This window comes from Miscanthus floridulus, chromosome 19 (genome assembly GCF_019320115.1).
Source record: "Miscanthus floridulus cultivar M001 chromosome 19, ASM1932011v1, whole genome shotgun sequence".
NCBI classification, from domain to species: Eukaryota; Viridiplantae; Streptophyta; class Magnoliopsida; order Poales; family Poaceae; genus Miscanthus; species Miscanthus floridulus.
The window spans coordinates 89,370,177-89,391,207 of NC_089598.1; the positions used below are offsets into that span (position 1 = coordinate 89,370,177).

Here is a 21,031-nt window from a genome sequence, read left to right on the forward strand (position 1 = left end):
GTCTCCTACTGTGTTCAGATCATGTTTGCAGCCATCATCACTTGTCAATCTGCTGATGTATATGGGGGTGTTTGGATGCTTTATATACCACTCCTTGCCTAACCTTGCCCAAAGAGAATATGGGGCAGTACATACGTTTGGTTGGCAAGCAAGGTTTTTTCTCGGACTTTGTACACATTCTTGCCAGGCGCTGCGAGCCAATTCGGCTCGCCTGACTTAGCAAGGTGTGTCAAGCCATTGGCTCATATACCACCCATGTGTGTCAAGGCATTCACATATACCACCCATTTGCCCATTGTATTCATTAGGAAAAATTTATTTGCATATACAATACCACCCATTTGCCCATGTATCTTTGTTAAAACTAGCTATTTTAATAGAGTATATCGAACCAAATTAAGGGTCACTTTGGACCACAGGAATTGTATAGAAAATTCATAGGAATCAGTTTATTTTTCACATAGAAACGTAGGAATAGGGAGAAAAATCTCGCGTTCCAAAAGGGGCCCAAAAGTCTCTATATAGAAGGCCAAAGGGATTGCCCAACAGTACCAGAAAAGCTCACAACCACATGTAACATATATGCACCCAAGGAAGTGCATCAAATAGTTTGGGTACTACTGGCATTATTTGTGGCGTCACTATACATAAACATCTTGCTATCATATCTTGACACGAAAAAAGCGTGAAAGGCAATGCCGTCGTCACTTTGTCACGCAATGAAAAGACTTCTGCTAAATAAAGTACCTCGTGGACAAGTAAACTATTCTTGTCCTCACGCGTTGTTGAGAAAAAAGAAATCTTTAACATGATAGTAATCTCACAAGAAAAAGAAAGACGCGAAATTTCTCAAACCAATGCTTCAAACTCCAAAGCTCTCTGCGTACTTTGCGTGCAAATTTCCAATCAAAGTAGTGGGCAGGAATTGCAGCGACTTCATGGCATGATTTTCCACACGAGAAGACGACTATTTCTGAGTAAAGGCCTATATCTCCTCCCTATCACCCTACGATGACTGACGTGTACTACTTGGCAAACAAAATTTTGCAGCCAGACGACAGCAATCGGATCCCAAAAATGGACAGGATAATCCTGCATGAAGACGCAAAAGGACGCAAAAGGAAGGTTCGCTTAGGGCTCTCTGTGTCTGTGTGCAGTTTGAAGGAACTCACTCACCTCCTCCCTAGCTCGGTCCCTCCATTGATCGAAGAAGACTCGATCTCCTTTAAATACACAAGAGCTAGCTTCCAATCATCTCCTCGTCATTGCAACTTTGCCGAGAGCTATCCTACAACAGCTAGCTTCCAGTCATGCAGAGAGACGACATCGCGACGTTGGTGTGCCAGTGCCACACGCTCGGTGCAGCAGCAGACTTCGCCCACGAGCCGTCGTCCTACCCGAGCACCGCGGACGGTTCTTGGGGCACGTACGGCGGCCACGGCACTGGCGCCGGTGCCGGCGGCGTCGGCGCCGGGGCGAGCATGGGCACGGGAGAGCTGGAGCAGCATCAGGCGGCGCGCGACGAGAGGAAGGCGAGGCGGCAGGCGTCGAACCGCGAGTCGGCGCGGCGCGCGCGCGCCCGGCGGAGGGGGCAGCTCGACGAGCTGTCGTCGCGCGTGGCCGCGCTCCGCGCCGCGAACGCGCGGCTGGCCGTGGAGCTGAACCGCGTGGCGGCCGCGCTTGCGCGGGAGGCGCGGGAGAACGCGCGGCTCAGTGCGGAGGCGGGCGCCCTGCGGGAGAGGCTCGCGGTCGCCGAGGCCGCTGCGGCGGCGGCGGTGGACAGGGAGGCGTCGGGGAAGGGCGACGCCGGCGATGAGGCAGCGGCAGAGGCAACGGTCGACTAGGCAGGTGTTCGATCGCCGATCGGCGACCAATTAAGATGACATAGTAATTCACTGCTAGGACAAGAAGAGGGAGAGGACCATTCGCATTTGTGGTTGTCGTGTGTTCGTAAATCGTAAATATGTAGTCGTGGAGCTCCCGAGATTTGCTCGTTCTGAACACTCTGCATTCTGCAAGGTACAGTAGATACTCGATCGTCCATAGGTCGCGATCATACGATACGACTGGTGATTTTGGAATCTAATACAGTTACGAGACCCTGTTTTTACTATAGAACTCAATTGATTCATGTGCAATTAGCATGGCCATTACATACTGGGATTACTGGTAAAGGGTGGTCGTAGCCTTTAGGTAGTAGTATACTCCAACTCCAAGGTGAGGCCGGCGACCCAAGCTTCCGCAGCATATATAGGGGAAAAGTCAACAAATTATGGGCCTGGACATCATTCGGTAGGCTCAAAAGGGCCCAGTATATGCACAACAGGATGAGAGTGGCAACGTCCATAGCAGTCGCGGCGCCGCCTCTTCTGTTTTGGGACACCTCCGAACAAGTCTGGACGAAAAACTAAGCTTCTCGTGGCTGACTCGACTCGGTTCGGCTCGACTCGGCTCGTTATCATAACGAGCCGAGCCGAGCCAAGATTTTAGCTTGTTAGCTATAACGAGCCAACTCGAGCCAGCTCGCAAGCCGCTCGCAAGCTAAACGAGCCAAGCTTTCAGGAAAAAAAGTATCAAAAACTTATATTAGTTTTTGTATTATTTCATGTCTTGCACTTTACAATTGACTGGTAACTGGTCTAGACCCTATAAATTGACTGGTAACTGGTCTATATGCATTTCTTTTATATTATTATTATTCTCAAACTTTAGATAAATACAAATATTATATTTTATGTATTTTTTATACCTGGCTCGCGAGCTTAACGAGTCAGCTCGAGCTTTTAACGAGCCAAGCCGAGCTGGCTTTCTGGCTCGTTAGGATAATGAGTCGAGTCGAGCTAGCTCGTTATCTTAACGAGCCAGAACGAGCCGAGCTAAAACAAGCCGAGCCGGCTCGTTATCCAGCCTTACCTCCGAAGTACGGTACCAAAGATGTGGTCTATGGAGCCTACAAACGTCACCAGTGGCCAGAACCTACAATGCATGGGGATCTAGAGCCGTGGCATATTTTGCAGTTCAAAGAAAACCACTGGGTGCCAACCACCACGAGGAACACCTGCCGAATAGCAAAATCTCGAGTCATATCCAACCCAACTAACACAGATACAGTGCATCCAAATCAGAAAGAACTCGTCGCTGACCATCGAGCTCGCCTTTTCTCAGGGCAAGATCACATGAACGACATGACACTTCACCTGATCACCAATGGCCACCATCCACCAAAGGAAGTGCAGAAGCTATGGTCTCAGGAAATTCAGTGTAACCATGGTTCATTCAGTAGACTCCGGAAACACATTGAAAGATGCACGCACAAAAACAGTTGGCACTCGCAATTCACTAGTCTAGAAGACTAGAACCAAGGCATGGAAAATTTGGGTTATTTCTTTCATGGCTGTCTATCGTATCTGACTTAAGCATGAAACATATATCAGTTACTTGATTCATACCTCACAGAAATCATATCACAGTCGCAAAATTAGTAGTGAAAAGATACCATCGCTCACAGGCCTTTGAGCAGTAGCAAAATAAGGAAAACATTTAATATATACCTCAAGCGGAGCACAAACGAGGATGACAGAAGCACTCTACGATCAGTTGAGAACTTGGAAGCAAAGAAAAACGTAAAACCACTGCTATGAAACTGTAAGGGCGTTTATAAACACTACTACCAGTACAAGAACTCTAGAAGAGGGCAGACATAAATGAGGTCCTAAAGCCAAAACTATAGAAAATAGTCGACAGGCCAATGTTCATACCAAGATCACAGAATGTCCACGTAAAATGCTACGAGATGCAACTAGAGTTCTAGACTAGAAGAGCATAAATTCGTCTCAGTGCTGATGCCATAGTACCAAAGCATAGAGAAACTTTTAACATAACACCAATGTTATGCCTCCTAATTGAGTGGCAATTCATCAATTAGTTTCCATTTTCCAGACATGAACAGCAACATACTTCATCTCACTACCACTAGCTGCTGCTGAGCTATAACACTATTGCTAGCACCAGTCACCACAGGAAGTGAAACCAAACATTTATACAGCATAGTCCAGGAATTTCAGTGTACCATACTACCATGATTGAGGCATTGTTTTGTTCCTCCCACTAAAGTTTACTCCATATCCCATCGAATGTTTGGACACATGCATTACGTATTAAATATACACTAAAAAAACAACTAATTGTAAAGTTTGCGAGGCCTGTTCGCTTGTGCTATTTAGCCGGCTTTAATCCGTATAAATCAGCCGTGGAACAGTGTTTCTCTCACAACAAACCAACCGTACAAACCAGCAGAAGCCAATTTAATACCAGCCGAACAGAGCCTAATTTGCGAGACGAATCTTTTAAGCCCAATTAGTCCACAATTTGACAATGTGATGCTACAGTAACACATATGCTAATACCGGATTAATTAGGCTTAATAAATTCGTCTCATGGATTACTGACGGATTCTGTAATTTATTTTTTTATTAGTATGTGAACACCTCATGCGACACCCGATGTCACCCCAAAACTTTATACCCTGGATTTAAACAAGGCCTGAGTCTCTAGCCTCTGAAACACAGAACATGGGTAAAAATGTTTGAATCTTGAAACACCCTGGAAACTACGAACAGACGTGTGGTGGCTAGCCACAACTGCCAGTCTCTGGCCAAACCACGAAAAAACTGTAGCATTTCTCTTAAGGGCAGCATATCATACCATGCTGCATCAGTACCTGATTTATGTTGCCCAGAAGTCACATACTCACATTGTAACCCAATCAGCAGTAGTGAAAGATATTTATCAGTCACAGGCATTTCAGAAATATCAGACAAATAAGGAAAACCTTCAGGTGTATATCATGCACAGCACAGCCCGGATGAAGAGAGCAAAAGACATTCCACGATCAGTGCAAAACTTGGGAACAATCAAGTGTAAAAGCTTAAAAGCATGAACATTTATAAACCAGCACTCTAGAAGAGAGCACACATAAAGGAGATTTCAAAAGCCACAACAAATAACAGAAGCCAACTTCACACGAAGGTCACCAGAATAATGATAAGAAGGTACAGCAAGCTGCCAGTTGAGGTTTTAGAATAGCACTAACTCATCTCAGTGCTGACAGCTGATGCTGGTGATGAGTAGTACTGAGTAACTTGTTGATGCTCAGTGATGTAAGCAATGAATAAATTTTAATGTAGCATCTATGTTATACCTCATTGTCAACCTAAGCATATTAAAGAAGTTTCATCTCATATTTTAACAAGATTGTTTTCGTCCAGTGTGTTCCTGACAGTTGATCTAGATATCAATTTGTGTGAGCATTGCATGACATGCTATTTACATAACGTACAGAAATCAATCATGGTCAAAATCAAGTGCACCATTTGCAAGAACTATTTAAATTTTGAAAATAACCATCAATTGCTAAACAGTCCTGGCATAGTTCACTTGATAAATTACTTTTCAAAGCACATCTAAATTTGTTAAGTCAATGGGCCGGGATGAACAAATTGAGTTCTCAAGCACAGAAAACAAGCATTTACAATGTTGATTCTGTAATTACGATGAATGTCACACATAGTAAGCAAAGTGTTAGCCCAGCAGTACAAACATGCTAGTACGTACCCTCTCAAAAGCGAGGAAGAATTTGCTATATATTGAAACAAGAAGATTTATGTACAAATTGTTAAGATAATTGTTCTTCCCAATCAAGTCCCAAGCATAAAAGCTGAATCCTGAAAATTTTCAAGACCATAGAAGTATGATTCTAGTGGCGTGTAAACATCCTAATGCGAATTCAATGAGTGAGGTTTCTCACTTCCATGGAATGATGGAATTGCATCCAAGACATACCACCAAGCAGCCTTAGCTCAAATTTGCATCGGTGTACCCAACTGTGGCGTTGAGCCACCAGCGGAACCGCGCCTCACCCTCCGCCTCTCATACTCAGGGTCGTCAGTAGGCAGCTCGTACCGGCACACTGGGCACGTGTTCCGGATGGCAAGCCATGGGCCAATGCACGCCCTGTGGTAGAAATGCCCGCATGGCAGCCCTGTGGCGAGCTCCCCCTGTTCCATCCCTTCCTTGCACACAGCGCACCCCTGCGCAGCCTCCTCGCCTCTGACGGCCACCACCTGGAGCCGCTCCACCGCCGCACGCGCCGCCGGCGGGGCGCCGCCCACGTCCACGACGTGCCCCGGCAGAATCTCGAACTCGTCGTCCAGCGACGCCGGGAGCAGCTCCCACCCGACGCCGCTATGGAAGATGCCTTCGAGCTCCGCGTCGTCATCGCCGAAGTCGAACGGAGGCTCGTCGGAGAAGATCGAGTCGTCGTCCCCGCTGTCGATGACCTCCATCACGCCCAGCATCTCCCGCTCGTCGAGGAATCCGAACACGTCAGCGTCGGTCTCTCCTTCTAGTCCTCCCCCTCCCCCTCCCCCTCCGCTACCGCCACCGCCGCTGCCGACGCCGGGGGCAGCGTCCGCGATCTCCTCCCACTCGAAGCTAGCGGCGTCTTCGTCGAGGCAGTCCCAGAAGGGCGGGGAGCGGGTCAGCGAGGGGGAGAGGCAGCGGAGGTCGGGGTCGGAATCGAAGGAGATGGGAGACCCCGGGGTGGGGGTTAGGGTTTCGGGTTCGAAGCCCGGGGAGAGGGCGTGGCGTGGGCAGGCGAGATCCAACTCGATGGACTCGGAGAAGGAGACGTAGGAGAGGTCTCCGAACCCGTCGTCGCCGACGTCGAGGAAGAGCTCGTCGCCGAAGTCCGCCATGGGAGGCGGCGGCGCCCGGTGGGGATGGGATTGGGTGGGGTGGTGCCGTGGTGGTGGTGGTGCGGCGGCCGTTGCAGTGTGACGTGTGAGGCGTGGCGTCCCCGTCTCTTGTTGGTGTCGGGTCTGGTCACTGCTCGCGCCCAGCACGTGGTACAGACACGCCTTCCTGCAGCATTTACGTAAACTGTGAATACGCCTTCCAGTTGCGTTTGCGTTCACTTGAGCAAAGTCAAATCGCCCGTCGCAGGCTCTGCGGCAGCATCCAAGACATACCACCAAGCAGCCTTAGCTCAAATTTGCATCGGTGTACCCAACTGTGGCGTTGAGCCACCAGCGGAACGGCGCCTCGCCCTCCGCCTCTCGTACTCAGGGTCGTCAGTAGGCAGCTCGTACCGGCACACTGGGCACGTGTTCCGGATGGCAAGCCATGGGCCAATGCACGCCCCGTGGTAGAAATGCCCGCACGGCAGCCCTGTAGCGAGCTCCCCCTGTTCCATCCCTTCCTTGCACACAGCGCACCCCTGCGCAGCCTCCTCGCCTCTGACGGCCACCACCTGGAGCCGCTCCACCGCCGCACGCGCCGCCGGCGGGGCGCCGCCCAGGCCAAGTGATCCAATCACCTGACACCACCTCGTCCTCGCGATTTTTTTTTAATTTTAACTCTTTTTTAATATAATTTTAAATCTATCACTGTCGGAATTTTTTTAAAATTAACACTTTTGGCCACGCCTATTGCCCTAGCGCGGTCAAATGCCTGTGCCGCGTCATGCATGGTGGCGCGGCAGAGGGCTGACGTGGTGTGGGCCGGCCTGGGGGACCGATGACGTGGCAGGTCTTGCCGCGCCACCGAACTTGGCGTGGCAGTGCCTCGCCTTGATCCATGGCGCGGCTGGACCAAATATATACCGCGTGCGAGCCTGCCTGCCCGCACGCGCCCCGCCGCCAGCACCCTGCCTGCGGCCGCACGCGCCCACGCCCGCCCGGCCACGCTACGCACATGTCTGTCCGACCTCGCCTCGCCCCGCCCCGCCCGCGCCCGCACGGCCTGGCCTCGGCCGCTCGCCCATGCCGCGCTCGGCCACTTCCGCCACGCAGCGTCCTAGCCGGCCGCGCCACGAACGCCGGCGCGTCAAGGCCGTCCGCTCCTAAAGTACATCCCTATCGATTTCATATTTTTTTATTATTATCTAGTATAGTTAGTATTTTTGTATCCCTACGGTACCCCCACGTGCCCTCGTAATCCTCGAGCGGTCGGCGCAGAAGCAAAAGAGTTGATGATGGTCTGCTAGTGCTAGCATTTCTAGGAGCATGTAGGGGCATCGAGGCTATTTTCATTGAGTATTAGTGTCTTTGCGATGTCTTAGAACGACTATTGTTATGTGACGGAGGAAGTACCCCTTCCGTCCTAAATAAATGCACATCTCGCTTTCTGAAGTTAATTTTTTTTAAAAATTTGACCAAATTTATATAATAGCGTACTAATATTTATGATACATAATAAGTACTATTACATTAAGCATGGAATATAGTTTCGTAATAAATTTATTAGGAGATACAAATATTGATACCGTTTTTTTAGTTTGATCAAACTTAAACATATTTGACTACTCAAGAAGCAAGATGTGTATTTATTTTGAGACGGAGGAATTACTTGTAATTTTGGAACCAAAGTTTTATATGGATTGATTATGTATTTATTATCTAGTATAGTTAGGATTTTGGGTTTAGGGATTTAGGGTAGTTAGGTTAGTGAATTTGTTTATAATTTGTTTGTGAACTTACTAATGTTAACTTGAATTTTGTTAATTTGAATACTCTAACGCTTTGTTTATCAATTTGTAACAGGGTGGTCCTTCTCATGCAGCACCCGTTGTACCCTATTCTTGAGGTGTAGTACGACGATCAGCACCGAGCACATATCTTGAGTGACAACGACACAGAGGTGTCTTTGTCTCCTTTGAGGCCCCGCACTCACATTAGGGCGCATCAGTGGGACGAGCATTATACGTCGTACATATAGCGTGCCGGCTTCCTCGAGCTTGTCCGTGTTGTCAACCACGGTCTTTCGCCCCTTGACCCAACACTGCTTACTGTAGCTATAGACAGGTACGAGTGCATTTTTTGTACGTAAATTTTCTTGTAACAAATTGGAGACAACTAACAGTCGTTCTATTCTTATAACAGGTGGAGGCCGGAGACCCACACGTTCCACCTACCTTGTGGCGAGATGACTTTGACGTTGCAGGACGTGAAGGCCCTTTTAGGCCTTCGATTGGGAGGACTTCTAGTGACAGGGATAGTTGACAACGATCACTGGAGGGAGCTGGTGGTTCAGTTTACTGGCTTTCTTCCACCGGACGATAATGCTTCTAAGAAAAATAAGTGAGTAATTTAAGCCTATTTAATACTTACATTGCTTTATAGCTGGCATCGGGTCTCATTTTCTTTGATCAATTACAGGAAAAGTTCTGGTGTTTCGTCGTCCTGGATCACAGAGCGCTTTGAGTACTTAGACCCACAAGCTGAGGAGGCACAGATCGACAGATTTGCTCGAGTGTGGCTCTGACACTTTTTTGATGCTTTTCTCTTCCCAGACGCCTCGGGCAACATCATCAGCTAGATCTTTCTTGACATACTTCGCCAGCTGTGGGAGAACATAGTGGGGTACAGTTGAAGCAGCGTAGTCATGGCATGGACGTATCGACAGCTATACGTTACCTGCCGTCGCACCTCAGGACATACGAACCTTAGGGGTTGCTCCTACCTACTCCAAGTTTGGTGTTGGGAACGATTGCCCGTTGGGAGGCCCCTTAATAATGGTTTACTGGTAAGTACTTCGGTTCATTATATTCTTCTTCCAGGCAGTTAGATATGATGAGATTATTTGTTGTTAATTCATTATCGTGTTCAATGTAGCGATAGAACAGGTATGATACATTCCCTACAGCTCTATATATCTGGACGGAAGCACAGTTAGTTAGAGGGAATACGTGGTGTAAGTACAGGGAGTATACGAACGGTCTCGACGTCCTGACACAGCACCAGGTTACGCTCTCTATACTATCGTAGCAGTGTCTTCTTCGATGTACACTATATCACAATCTAACACAATTACAAAATTTCAGATGTTTTGGTGTCTTTGGGATTCTCCGGAGCTCTAGGGCTATCTGAGTCCTGTCACTAGGGACGAGTCACACGAGTATCGCTGCGACGTCTCTCTTATTTTCTTCCATGTGATCGAGATTCACTTGTCTATCTAGGTCTGTAGACAGTTTGGAAGAATGACAGGCTGCCCACCACCGCTTTACTCCACCAATCAAGAATTGCACGGGTACGTTATCGATTAATAACAATGCTACAATTTAGATGTGTGTTTGGTACAACTAACATCGTTTGTTGTAGGTTTGACCGCGGGAAGAGGTACAAGATCAAGGTTTGGCGCGTGACACATAACTCGTACATCCATTTGTGGCAGACTAGGGTACCACATGCGGTCCTTACGGGTCCTCCACACGACCAGCACATCTTCGACGAGTATCTGCGGTGGCTTCACAGGTCTACGAGGACACATATCAAGCCCCCGTACACTGACGTGCCGATTGACGAGGACTCGAATGAAGATGTCATCGAAGATGTGTACGACGTTACCACTAGGGAGGACACACAGCTACAAAGAGCCCCGCTTCAAAGATACGTGGTAAGATACTTGAATGGTACAATTTGTTATCCTTTTGGTATTAAGTATGTGTACCAAAACTATTCAACCGTATTTCTGTACCTAGGCGACATAATTGTCAAGGCTGTCCAACGAAGTAGCGTTCCGGTTTCATGAGTCTAGAGGGCAGGGGCCAGGCGTTCTCACGGCTTTTATGAAGGTAAACATAAACTTGTCCGTTTCGAAAATATTTCTTTAGTGTATATGCGTTTGGGTAATAAACTAACTTTAATGTCTATTTATGCAGAAGGTGAAGAAGAGCTGCAGGAATCTAACTCAGAAGTTAAGCTGCATAGACACTCCTTATGAGGAACCGTCACTCCCCGCGCGGTCGGGTGACACGTCTTCAGCCTCTTCGAGGACATCAGCCGGCTCTTCTCAGCCGATGACGCAGGGTGCCACTTCCGCAGTGCGTACACCACCACATCATAGCGCTGGGAAGGACCCTGCAACCGAGGACGATGACGATGACGACGAACCCCCGGGCTTCCGCGGACAACACGACCAGTGGGACGAATGGCCGCAGGACGAGATCGGCATGTTTCAGCTAGGTGGTGCCCCGCTTGGCACCCAAGGAGCCTCACAGGTACTAACAAAGATAGTTTATTTCAATACATAGACTCCGTGAACTAACGATCATAAAGAATTATAAGTAATCGTCCGTATCATATACCTGCAGAGTACGAGCCGTACGCACCGTCGACGCGACCATACCGACGTTGGCTACACTCCCAATGTGTTGCCAACAAATCCGAAGAGACAGAGGCGTCCGAGAGATCCTTACACTCCTGGATCTTAGTTTGTTAGGTCAAACGAATATTGGCATCCGAAACTTGCGGGGTTATTTGGTTATGTTATCTCAAACTTATGTCAAAACAATGAATATGTTATGTGGCAGCTTATCAACTTGCTTCTTATTCGTTTCTTTGAGTCGCGGCAGCACTGCCGGTGAGATTAAGTACCCTGCGTTCGGGAACCGACAATCCCGGCGTATCTGGACGCCGGTGGTAATTTTTCGTAATTGATTAGTTAAAATGGTGCATAACCGTATTATGAAAAACGAAAAACTAATCATTGATTTATCAAATTCTCTATTCGGCCGTGAAAAAAACTCAACAAAATACGGGCGCGACGCGTTTCGATTCAACCATCCAGGTAGCCCGAGCGGACGGCAGGCACAGCGGCCAGGTGGTGTGGCTGCTCGTGCGGTATATTTGGTCCAGCCGCGCCACGCAACAAGGCGCGACACTGCCGCGCCAAGGTCGATGGCACGGCAGGACCTGCCACGTCATCGGTCCCTCAGGTTGGCCCACACCACGTCAGCCCTCTGCCGCACCACCATGCATGGCGCGGCACAGGCATTTGGCCGCGCTAGGGCAATAGGCGTAGCCAAAAATATTAGTTTTTTTAAAAAAGAACCGACAATGTTAGATTTAAAATTATATTTTAAAAAAGGTTAAAATTAAAAAAAATCGCCCTCGCGAGATTCCTAGGGGAGGGGGCCAGGCCAAGTCGGCTCTTGCGTCGACATCGACGGGGAGAATCAGCTGTGGGCAGGCGATGAACTGTAGCGCGTGACAGCGAGAGGGTTTGATTGGATCCATTGTCTGGCCGGTCTGCGTGCATCACCTGATTGCAGCTCTGCATTTCCTGGCTATAAAGCGACGGACTGGCCGCGGGGACTGGAGAGGGAGAGAGTCCTCCCATCCACAAGTCCTCAGTTTTTGCGGGATTGAGATCCGGCAGGGGACAGAGGAAGCTGAATTGCGGAAAGGTGCGTGTTCTCGGCTCTCTTCCCATCCTCCTTCCCTTGTGGTTTAATTTTGTTGTGGAAGAGAGGATTCTTGCTTGGGTAGGATTGGATAATCTGAGAGTTCATTTCTCGGGGTTCTGTGGCTGTACTCGGCTTTTCTGAGGCCAGTTTAAGTAGATGAAAGTTGTTTATTTCAGTTTGAGTTGCTGAGTTATGTGCTATCTGCAATGTTGTATTGTTTCATAGAGTAGTTGTTTTGTTGATGTGAATTGTGTTGGGAGAATGGATTTTGGGAGTGCTTTCGCAGGCCTACTTAACTAGTATCAACACCAAGACGATCATGTGCCATAAGATTTATTGTTAGGCCCTTTGGCTTTGGCTGTCCTCTTACTTTTGTTTCAGGAAGCTTATTTGGTGTGCATACTGTTTGACTATAACGGAAGACTTGTTATCCTAATTGTTTTGTTCTTATAATGGATCTACATTTCCATTGCTTTAAGACACTATGAACAGAAGACTTGTTCTCCGAATTGTTTTGTTCTTACAATGGATCTACATTTCCATTGCTTTAAGACACTGCTCATACATATATGAGAAGATTATTCTGGGTAAACAATATAAGAAATGGAAATCAAAATAGGGAGTGCATAATTCAAAGAAATCTAGATCTCATCATAGTTATATTCTAGTAAAAGAACAATTGTAACTGGCTATTCAAATCAGTGATCTATTGCACCAAGTTTCTGACTTAAAAGTTTTCACATCCAGGAGGACAGAAAAATGGGGATTGGAGATGGGTCTTCTAATGGGAACCAGCAACCGGTGCATAAGGAAATACGAGATGAGACAACGCCACTTCTTCCAGTCAAGGTGGAGGAGGATGAGGGGCTTCATGAGTTCAATGGCGCTTCATTCTCTGGGGCGGTTTTCAATCTGTCGACCACCATAGTTGGGGCTGGAATTATGGCTCTTCCAGCAAGTATCAAGATGCTGGGCATCATCCCAGGGATTCTGTTGATCATCATTGTGGCACTGCTCACAGAGGCATCCATCGACATGCTTGTCAGGTGCAGCCACCAGGGCAAGATTACGTCATATGGGTGGCTGATGGGAGAGGTTTTCGGACAGTGGGGGAGAATTGCGCTGCAGGGCTCTGTCATCATAAACAACGTCGGCGTGCTAATTGTTTATATGATTATCATTGGTACTCTTAAACTCAGCACTCTTCCATCTACTTCTAATCTTATTTTTGCACATTTGAGATGCACACTGAAATGACTAGGTATGAGTAGTTCTCCCAGTATACCTTTTAGTCCTTTTTAACTGACACGGTGACACAGCTCTTTTTGGGCATGCCTTTGGAGCCCCAAATCAATTTTTCGTAAGGATGTTCAGATAGAATGTATTATTTAAAATTCATTCCATAGCTTTAGGTATGGGTTCCTTCAGTATATTGCTTTCTGTTAATTCAAGAAACTCACCTATGACCTTCCTGATCTCTCCTGTTAGAGAGGGGGGGGGGGGGGGGGGGGGGGGGGGGAGAGAGAGAGAGAAGGAAATATTCCTATTGTGCAACACCTTGCGCTTAAAATGAACAACTTATGCAACTGGCTGAGATTAATTCTGGTTCTTAATAATTTCATAGGTGATGTATTATCTGGAACAACATCAGGCGATGTTCATCATCGTGGTATATTGGAGGGCTGGTTTGGAGCTCATTTGTGGAATTCTCGTCCCATTGTTCTTCTTGCCACAGCTCTTTTGGTGTTTGCTCCATTGGTGAGCTTTAAGCGTTTGGGTACGTGTACATGTTTGCATATTGAGAAAAATATCCTTCAAATATTCCCTATTGTTGGCTGCATACTAGTAATAGCCTACCCCAACTTGTTTGGGACTTAAAGGCTTTGTTGTTGTTGTTGTATACTATTTAAAGTAAATCTTGTCATTTTTGCAGATTCATTGAGATACACATCTGCACTATCAGTTGCCCTGGCAGTAGTTTTTGTTGTAATTACCGCTGGGATTGCCATCATCAAGCTCTTCAATGGAACTGTAGCAATTCCCAAACTTTTTCCAGAATTGGATGGTCTTAATTCTATCTGGAATCTTTTTACAGCTGTCCCTGTTCTTGTTACGGCCTACATCTGCCACTATAACGGTATGCACTATCATTGTACAGATACTCTTCTGATTATTCAAACATTCGGATTCTCAATTCGTCATGTTCATGTTTCCACAGTTCACAGCATTGACAATGAACTTGAAGACAGAACACAGATCAAACCGATTGTGCGAACATCGCTGTTCCTGTGCTCCAGTGTTTACATTGCCACAAGTTTCTTTGCATATCTCCTCTTTGGTGAGGGCACACTGGATGACGTCCTTGCCAACTTTGACGCAAATCTTGGCATTCCATTCAGTTCAGTCTTTGATGACATAGTGCGAGTGAGCTACGCCGCGCATGTCATGCTTGTCTTTCCCATTGTCTTCTTTGCCCTTCGGCTCAACTTGGATGGGTTGCTCTTCCCAACATCAAGGCACATTTCTCGTGACAATAAGAGATTTGCCATCATCACCATCTCTCTCCTCACAGTAATTTATCTTGCTGCCATTCTCATACCAAGCATTTGGGATGCATTCCAGTTTACTGGTGCCACAGCTGCCGTCCTAATTGGTTTCATATTTCCTGCCATGGTCATACTTAGGTAACTAAATGTTTATTCTTGGTGTATATTGCCTACTGGCCAAGCCATTTCGTATAATACTTAATATGGTGACTTGAATTTCTGCAGGGATTCTTATGGAATCGCAACCAAGCGTGACAAGATTCTGGCTGTAACCATGATCGTGCTTGCTGTTCTGTCAAATTCTGTTGCCCTATACAGTGACGCGATGAACATCCTCTGTAAGAAGGAAGTGGCCTGAACTTCAGATTTCAAAAGTAGTCAGTGATGGATGAAGAATGGTCTCGTAATGCAAAACTCGATGAGACCAAGGAAGATGATGCACTTGGACTCCGTGAAGGAATGTTTTCTTTATCAGCACCTCAGAATTTGGCCACTTGAAAGAATCTGATGCTTGAAGTTTCCTGGTCTTGTGTACACAAATCGGCTCAGTGAGAATTGAGCCGCTTGAAATATATGTATGTATATTCTATGCGGAGAGTAAGTCTTGGAAAAAGCTTTCTCCACAATAATGTACAGTTATGCCAATTTCTGAGTTTAGTTAAATTTTGTGAAATGTGGACATGGGTGTCTTGTGTTGAATGATTCAGAATGATATGATTACATACGTCGCTACCATATCTGTTTTTGCCTTTCTGCCGTTATCAAGGAGCACCATTTTCTCGAGCACTACGCCAATCAATCACGAAAGCAAATTAGGCACTCGCGGCCAAGGATATTGCCGTGAGCTTGTGAGAGGGATCCCTGAAGAAACAGAGATCACTATTCTGAGCACATTATTTCCTGCAAATTAAACCCTCTGTTCGGATTCTTAGCATCAAGCGGGCCAATGAGCGCAGTGATAGAATCGTCGGGATCTCTAATCTCGATAGGCCTATCATTCTGTCAGTAGCCACCTGTTTTTATCGTCAATCAACAAAAAAGTAGCAACATGTTTTCTGTCACTAGCAATCTGGTTTCAAGTAGCAAATGAGTTTGTTTAGGCTGAAACTCTTCACATAACGACAGTCCAATCAAAGCATGAAGATAGATTAATTACAGGTGGCGGGTTTACAGCCACAAGTTCCGGCGTTTAGGACAGGGACTCAAATGATGACATGTTTCAATGAACACCACAGTTTCATTTGCGTTTTGCAAGCTACCTCGTGAATTTTCTATTGTCTGTTCTCCACATCAGTCTACAGCAAAGAGTAGGTTAAAAGAGTGATTCAGGTTCACCAAGTCAGTCTAGCACTAACAATTGTTTATTCTCCCGCTTAGCCCATCTTGTGAACGTCGTTTCAACTTGCAACTCTGGTTCCTTGTATCTCAACATTTCTGATATCTTCCCACATCAAGCATACTCTAGCGTGAACCGACCAGGGTTCCAAACACCACATTTTGGCCAATTTCGAGTTTTTTTGGTGATTTTTTATTAGGGCCGATCCCAGTTGGTCAAACCTCCGGATGGCATCCCCTGTGACCGGAGTTTGAATCCTTAGTCAGGCGAATTTCTCACAGGTAAATGGACCGGCCCTCTCACCGGGTAACGGGCCCCTGGGGGTAAAGGGTTCGGGGGTTTTTTCGGGCTAGGTGAGAAGTCCTCTGCCTTAAGCTAAAATAGCTCGGGGTGTCTACCTCCGCAACTCGACTTTTTTTTTTCTTTAAATTCTAGTTTGTGTTGTCTTCTTTCGATCGGAAACCTTAAGAGCATATTTTGTTTTTAGGTATTTCATAATTCCAACTCATTGTATGGATATATGTTCAATAATGATAAGTACTTATGAAGATTTAAAATATCAATGGAATTTGGTGTTTTCGATAAAGACCTGATACCAAATCCAAAAAAAAACCTCTACGTAGCTATTAGGTTCTTGTCGTGTAACATATTACATATCATCCGGTTCTAAGTTTTCGACTTTACATAGATATTTGTATTTTTCGTATATTATTATTTTAAGATTTTGTTATACTAGTTTTTTTAATCATAAGCTAAGTACCCGTTGATAACGAGACATCTATGGTCACTTTGCTAATCTTGAGATTTGCTAGTCCTGTATTTTCAAGGTGCTTAAAGATAGCAGGTTCGTTTCCGAACCCTTCCCCCGCGTCGCTCCCTGGGGCGGCTCGGGCGGAACCCCATCGCCCCCACCGTAGCCCCTCCCTCACCGCTCCGCCAGCCTCGCCACCGCTTGAGCGTGCCACCGGCGGCGGGGCCTTCTCCCCCTTCTTCCCCTGCGCTTTTCCCTCTCCAGTGGTGCTGTTGCGAACGTCGAGGCCCCATCCGACGGTGGTTGGCATGGCCGTTCCTACGGCAGAGAGGGCGGATCCGCGTGCTAGTCGGCCGGATCCGGTCGCCGGTGGCTAGATCTGGTGGCTGCCGAGCTCGCCTGCCCACATCTTCCGGCGGCTGGGACACAGTGGTCGTGTGGTCGGCGGTCGGGGTTGCCTGGGTGCTCTCCTCCTGTCCCCTCCCTTGCTCAGGCTACGCTTGGGCAGGGCGCCAGAGGTGGCAAGGGAAGGCGCTGTGGTGCGGCGATCGGGCTGGCGTCCATCCAGATGTACAGCGCTGCGATGTGGCCCTGGCCGTCGGTACAGTGCGCGCGGAGGCGGTGGTTGGCCATCGGCGCCGTGGGTGCGGAGGCGGTGGTGGTGTGGCTTCGTCAGTGATGCCATGGTGGTGTGGCCGGCCGTGGCTTGGCTGGGTTTGCTCCAGCGGCGCCATGGTGGCGCTGGCTGGCAGCGGCCTGGTGTTGGTGTGCCCGCGGTGCCGTGGTGGCACGACTGGCGGTGCCAGGCCAGGGTGAGGCCACAGATCCACCGCCTCCGTTGCTGGACCTGGCGGTCCTTGGGCCGGAGCTACTCTAGTGCAGCTTGTCGACGGTGGTGGTGCCATGGGGCCGGTGCCTCTCGATTCGACGGCTCGGGGCCAGATCTGATGGTCTGCTGGCGGGATCCGGTGGTTCTTTGCTAGATCCGGCGGGGAGCCCATGCGTCCACGACGGCGGCTCCAGCCTAGGTGCTGGGAACGACGCCGGTGCCTAGGGCTGCAGGCGCTTGGTGCTTGGCGCTCCCATTGCGGCATCATGCGTCTTCCTCACCCGGTGCTAGTGATGTGGTTGGCCGGGATCCACAGAGGGCTGGGGGGTCAGGCGTGATGGCGGTAGTTCAGCGTGGAGGCTGCTGGAGGTGTTGCACGACATGGTTGTTGCAGGGCTGGCTCGGCAGGGGATGGGGACGTTGGTGTGATGGGCGACTGGGGCTTCTTCTGATCCCGGCCCTCTTCTCCGAGCTAGCTGCCTTTCCCCTTCCCCGGGCTGGTTTTCATGGTGGAGCTAGCCGGTTCTGCCTGCTACTAGCCGGCGTTGCCGGTTGCGGTGGGGGAACTCTTCGGCGGGTTCCCCAACGCTTCTCCTGGTCAGCGTCCCTTGGGGCGGCGTCTAGGCGCCGCACCCTGCCTTCTGGTAGGATTGGGCCTCTGGCGGCGATGGTGTGGAGGTGGTTTGAGGTGGGGGCTGAAAGCATCTAGGCCCCTAGTTGGGTTTCGGTGATTAATGACAATACAAGATTACTATGACTAACGTGTGTTTTGCAGAGACAATTAAGTTAGGTCATGGTAATGGAGATCAATTGGGCAAACAAGGTTGTCATGCCCCTACGATGAAAATCGTTTTGGTTTTCAAAGGATGGACGACAAGGTTAAGGATGACTAGTTCTAAGTGTCGATTGGAGTTGGAGAGACACTTAGAGTAGTTTAGGACTTTATTTTTCCTTTGGTCGTACTATTAAGGGGGGTATGGATGGGTAGCTTGACCTAGGTGAGTCTAGTGAGTTAGGTGTGGTGCACACTTGTTAAAACTAGCTCTAGGTAGCTCCTACGAATGCATAAGATCCATTGGAGCAAACTTCATTCACATATGTTCGAGAGTTGGAAGTGAATGGAGGGTTAAATGCTGATCGGACGCTGGCTCCGGTGCGACCAGACGCTGGCCGCAGGGTCTGGTCAGTTCATTTGATCAAGAGACTACGTTCGGTGTGACCAGACGCTAGAGAGGTCAAGTGACCGGACGCTCAGAGGCAGCGTCCGGTCGACTCCAGTAAGGTTCCAAAGAAGGGAATCTGCGACCGGACGAGTCCGGTCAGTGCTGACCGGACCCTGAGGGTTCAGCATCCGGTCGAGTACAGTAAGGTTCCAGTAAGGGTTTAATGCGGCCGGACATGTCCGGTCAGTGGTCACCGGACCCTGCCAGCATCCGGTCAACACATTATCACTGGAATGCGGGTTGAACTGATCGGAGCGTCCGGTCAACACGACCGGAGCGTCCGGTCACTCCGCAGAAGCTCATAACGGTTCATTTTTTAGGCTGCCTTATAAATAGAAGCTCCACTCGTGTGTGGAGTTACTTTTGCTTATTCCAATAGCTGAGAAACATGTTTGTGAGTGCTAAGAAGAGCAAGGTCCTAGTGAGGTGATTGAGATTTGAGAATCTAAGAGAGTAGCCTCATTAGTGAATCAAGAGTAGCCAAGTGTGCATCCATCTTCTCATTAGGCTTCGAGTGGTCAAGTGATAGTTCATGTTTGTTACTCTTGGTGATCGTCATCACCTAGATGGCTTGGTGATGATTGGGAGCTTGGTGATCACCCGGCGGAGCTTGTGGGTGACCCAACTCAAGTTGTGAGCGGCTTTGGGTGATTCGCCGCGACGGAGTGTTGAAGAATCAACCCATAGAGAGCACTTGATCCTTGCGCGGATCAAGGGGGAGCTACACCCTTGCATGGGTGCTCCAACAAGGACTAGTGGGGAGTAGCGACTCTCCGATACCTCAGCAAAACATCACCGTGTTCCTCTGTCTCTATTTACTTTGAGCATTTACTTTGAGCAATTCAATACTTGTCTTTACATTCATAGAATTGCCATGCTAGAGTAAGTTTGGAACATAGGTTGCAAGTCCTTTATGCGTTAGAGTAATAGAAACATTTTTCTAGACACAAGGGGTTAATTGGGCTAACCATAGAATTTAATTATTGCAAGAAAATTTAGAATTAGCCCAATTCATCCCCCCTTTTGGGCATCTTGATCCTTTTAATTAGTATCAGAGCCTTGTGCTCACGTTTTTAAGCTTAACCGCTTAGAGCAAGATGTCTCATGGGGATGGACCTCCTCCTATCTTTGAGGGAGATGACTTTCCATATTGGAAAATCCGCATGGAGGCGTACTTAGAAGCTCTAGACGTTGGTATTCTTAGAGCCACCTCATAAGGCTTCCCAAAACCTCGGGATGCTACTAACCTACAAGGCAATGAGGTTAATTATGAAAAATGGAATGCAAAGGCTCGTAACACCATCTTTAGAGGCCTTTGCAAAGATGTGTTCAACCGCGTAAGGAACCACAAAGACGCCCATGCACTATGGTTGGATGTTTATGCGCTCCATGAGGGAACCAAGATTGAGCGTAAGGATCGCTATCATCTTGTGATTAAAAAGCTAAATTCATTTGAGATGCTTCCCAAAGAATGTGCTAATAAGATGTATTCACGCTTGAATATTCTTGTAGAGGAAATCAATGGGCTTGGACTTACTCAAATGTCACCATCCGACGTTGTGAGAAAGATCTTGAGTATTCTCCCTATTGACAAATATGGGCATATTGTGACCGTGCTACACCAAGGTGATCTTTCCACCGCTACACCGACACAAATCTTGGGAAAGATCAATGCTCATGAGATATATATGCACATCACGCCACAAGATGGCTCATCCTCTAACAAGAAGAAAGACAAAGACTTAGCATTCAAAGCTAGCCAAGAGAAGGGCAAGGCAAGACTTGAGTATGAAAGCTCAAGTGAAGATGAAGTTGATGATGAAAGTCTTGCTCTCATGGTGAAGAAGACCGCCAAGATGCTAAAGAAGCTCAACAAGAGTGGCATCAAGTTCGAAGGCAAGAAGAAGAAGTTCTTCACAAGCTCAAGAAGAAAGCCTATCTCCGAGATGGATTGCTATAATTGTGGCGAACTTGGCCATCTTGCTCATCAATGCACAAAGCCCAAGAAAGACAAGTTCAAGAACAAGAACAAGGGCAAGAAAGATGACTCAAGCAATGAAGATGAAGATGAGAAGAAGAAGAACAAGCCATACAAGAAGAGA

The 21,031-nt window shown here is 47.8% G+C and overlaps 3 protein-coding genes across 3 annotated transcripts; 2 read left to right on the top strand and 1 right to left on the bottom strand.

Annotated features, from left to right (window-relative positions):
- Nucleotides 1-1,209: 1,209 nt before the first annotated feature.
- On the top strand, nucleotides 1,210-2,118 carry LOC136525332 (ocs element-binding factor 1-like). Its single transcript, XM_066518336.1, has one exon. It carries the CDS (start codon nucleotides 1,311-1,313, stop codon nucleotides 1,842-1,844), a length of 534 nt encoding a protein of 177 aa, XP_066374433.1. The 5' UTR covers nucleotides 1,210-1,310; the 3' UTR covers nucleotides 1,845-2,118.
- Nucleotides 2,119-5,606: 3,488 nt separating this feature from the next.
- On the bottom strand, nucleotides 5,607-6,839 carry LOC136528774 (uncharacterized). Its single transcript, XM_066521760.1, has one exon. The coding sequence runs from the start codon at nucleotides 6,753-6,755 to the stop codon at nucleotides 5,859-5,861; it is 897 nt and encodes a 298-aa protein (XP_066377857.1). The 5' UTR covers nucleotides 6,756-6,839; the 3' UTR covers nucleotides 5,607-5,858.
- A 5,200-nt stretch (nucleotides 6,840-12,039) lies between these two features.
- On the top strand, nucleotides 12,040-15,463 carry LOC136527809 (amino acid transporter AVT6A-like). The gene is made up of 6 exons (XM_066520653.1): nucleotides 12,040-12,244; nucleotides 12,992-13,427; nucleotides 13,869-14,021; nucleotides 14,178-14,381; nucleotides 14,463-14,928; nucleotides 15,016-15,463. The coding sequence occupies exons 2-6, from the start codon at nucleotides 13,004-13,006 to the stop codon at nucleotides 15,146-15,148; spliced, it is 1,380 nt and encodes a 459-aa protein (XP_066376750.1). The 5' UTR covers nucleotides 12,040-12,244; nucleotides 12,992-13,003; the 3' UTR covers nucleotides 15,149-15,463.
- The last annotated feature ends 5,568 nt before the right edge of the window (nucleotides 15,464-21,031 follow it).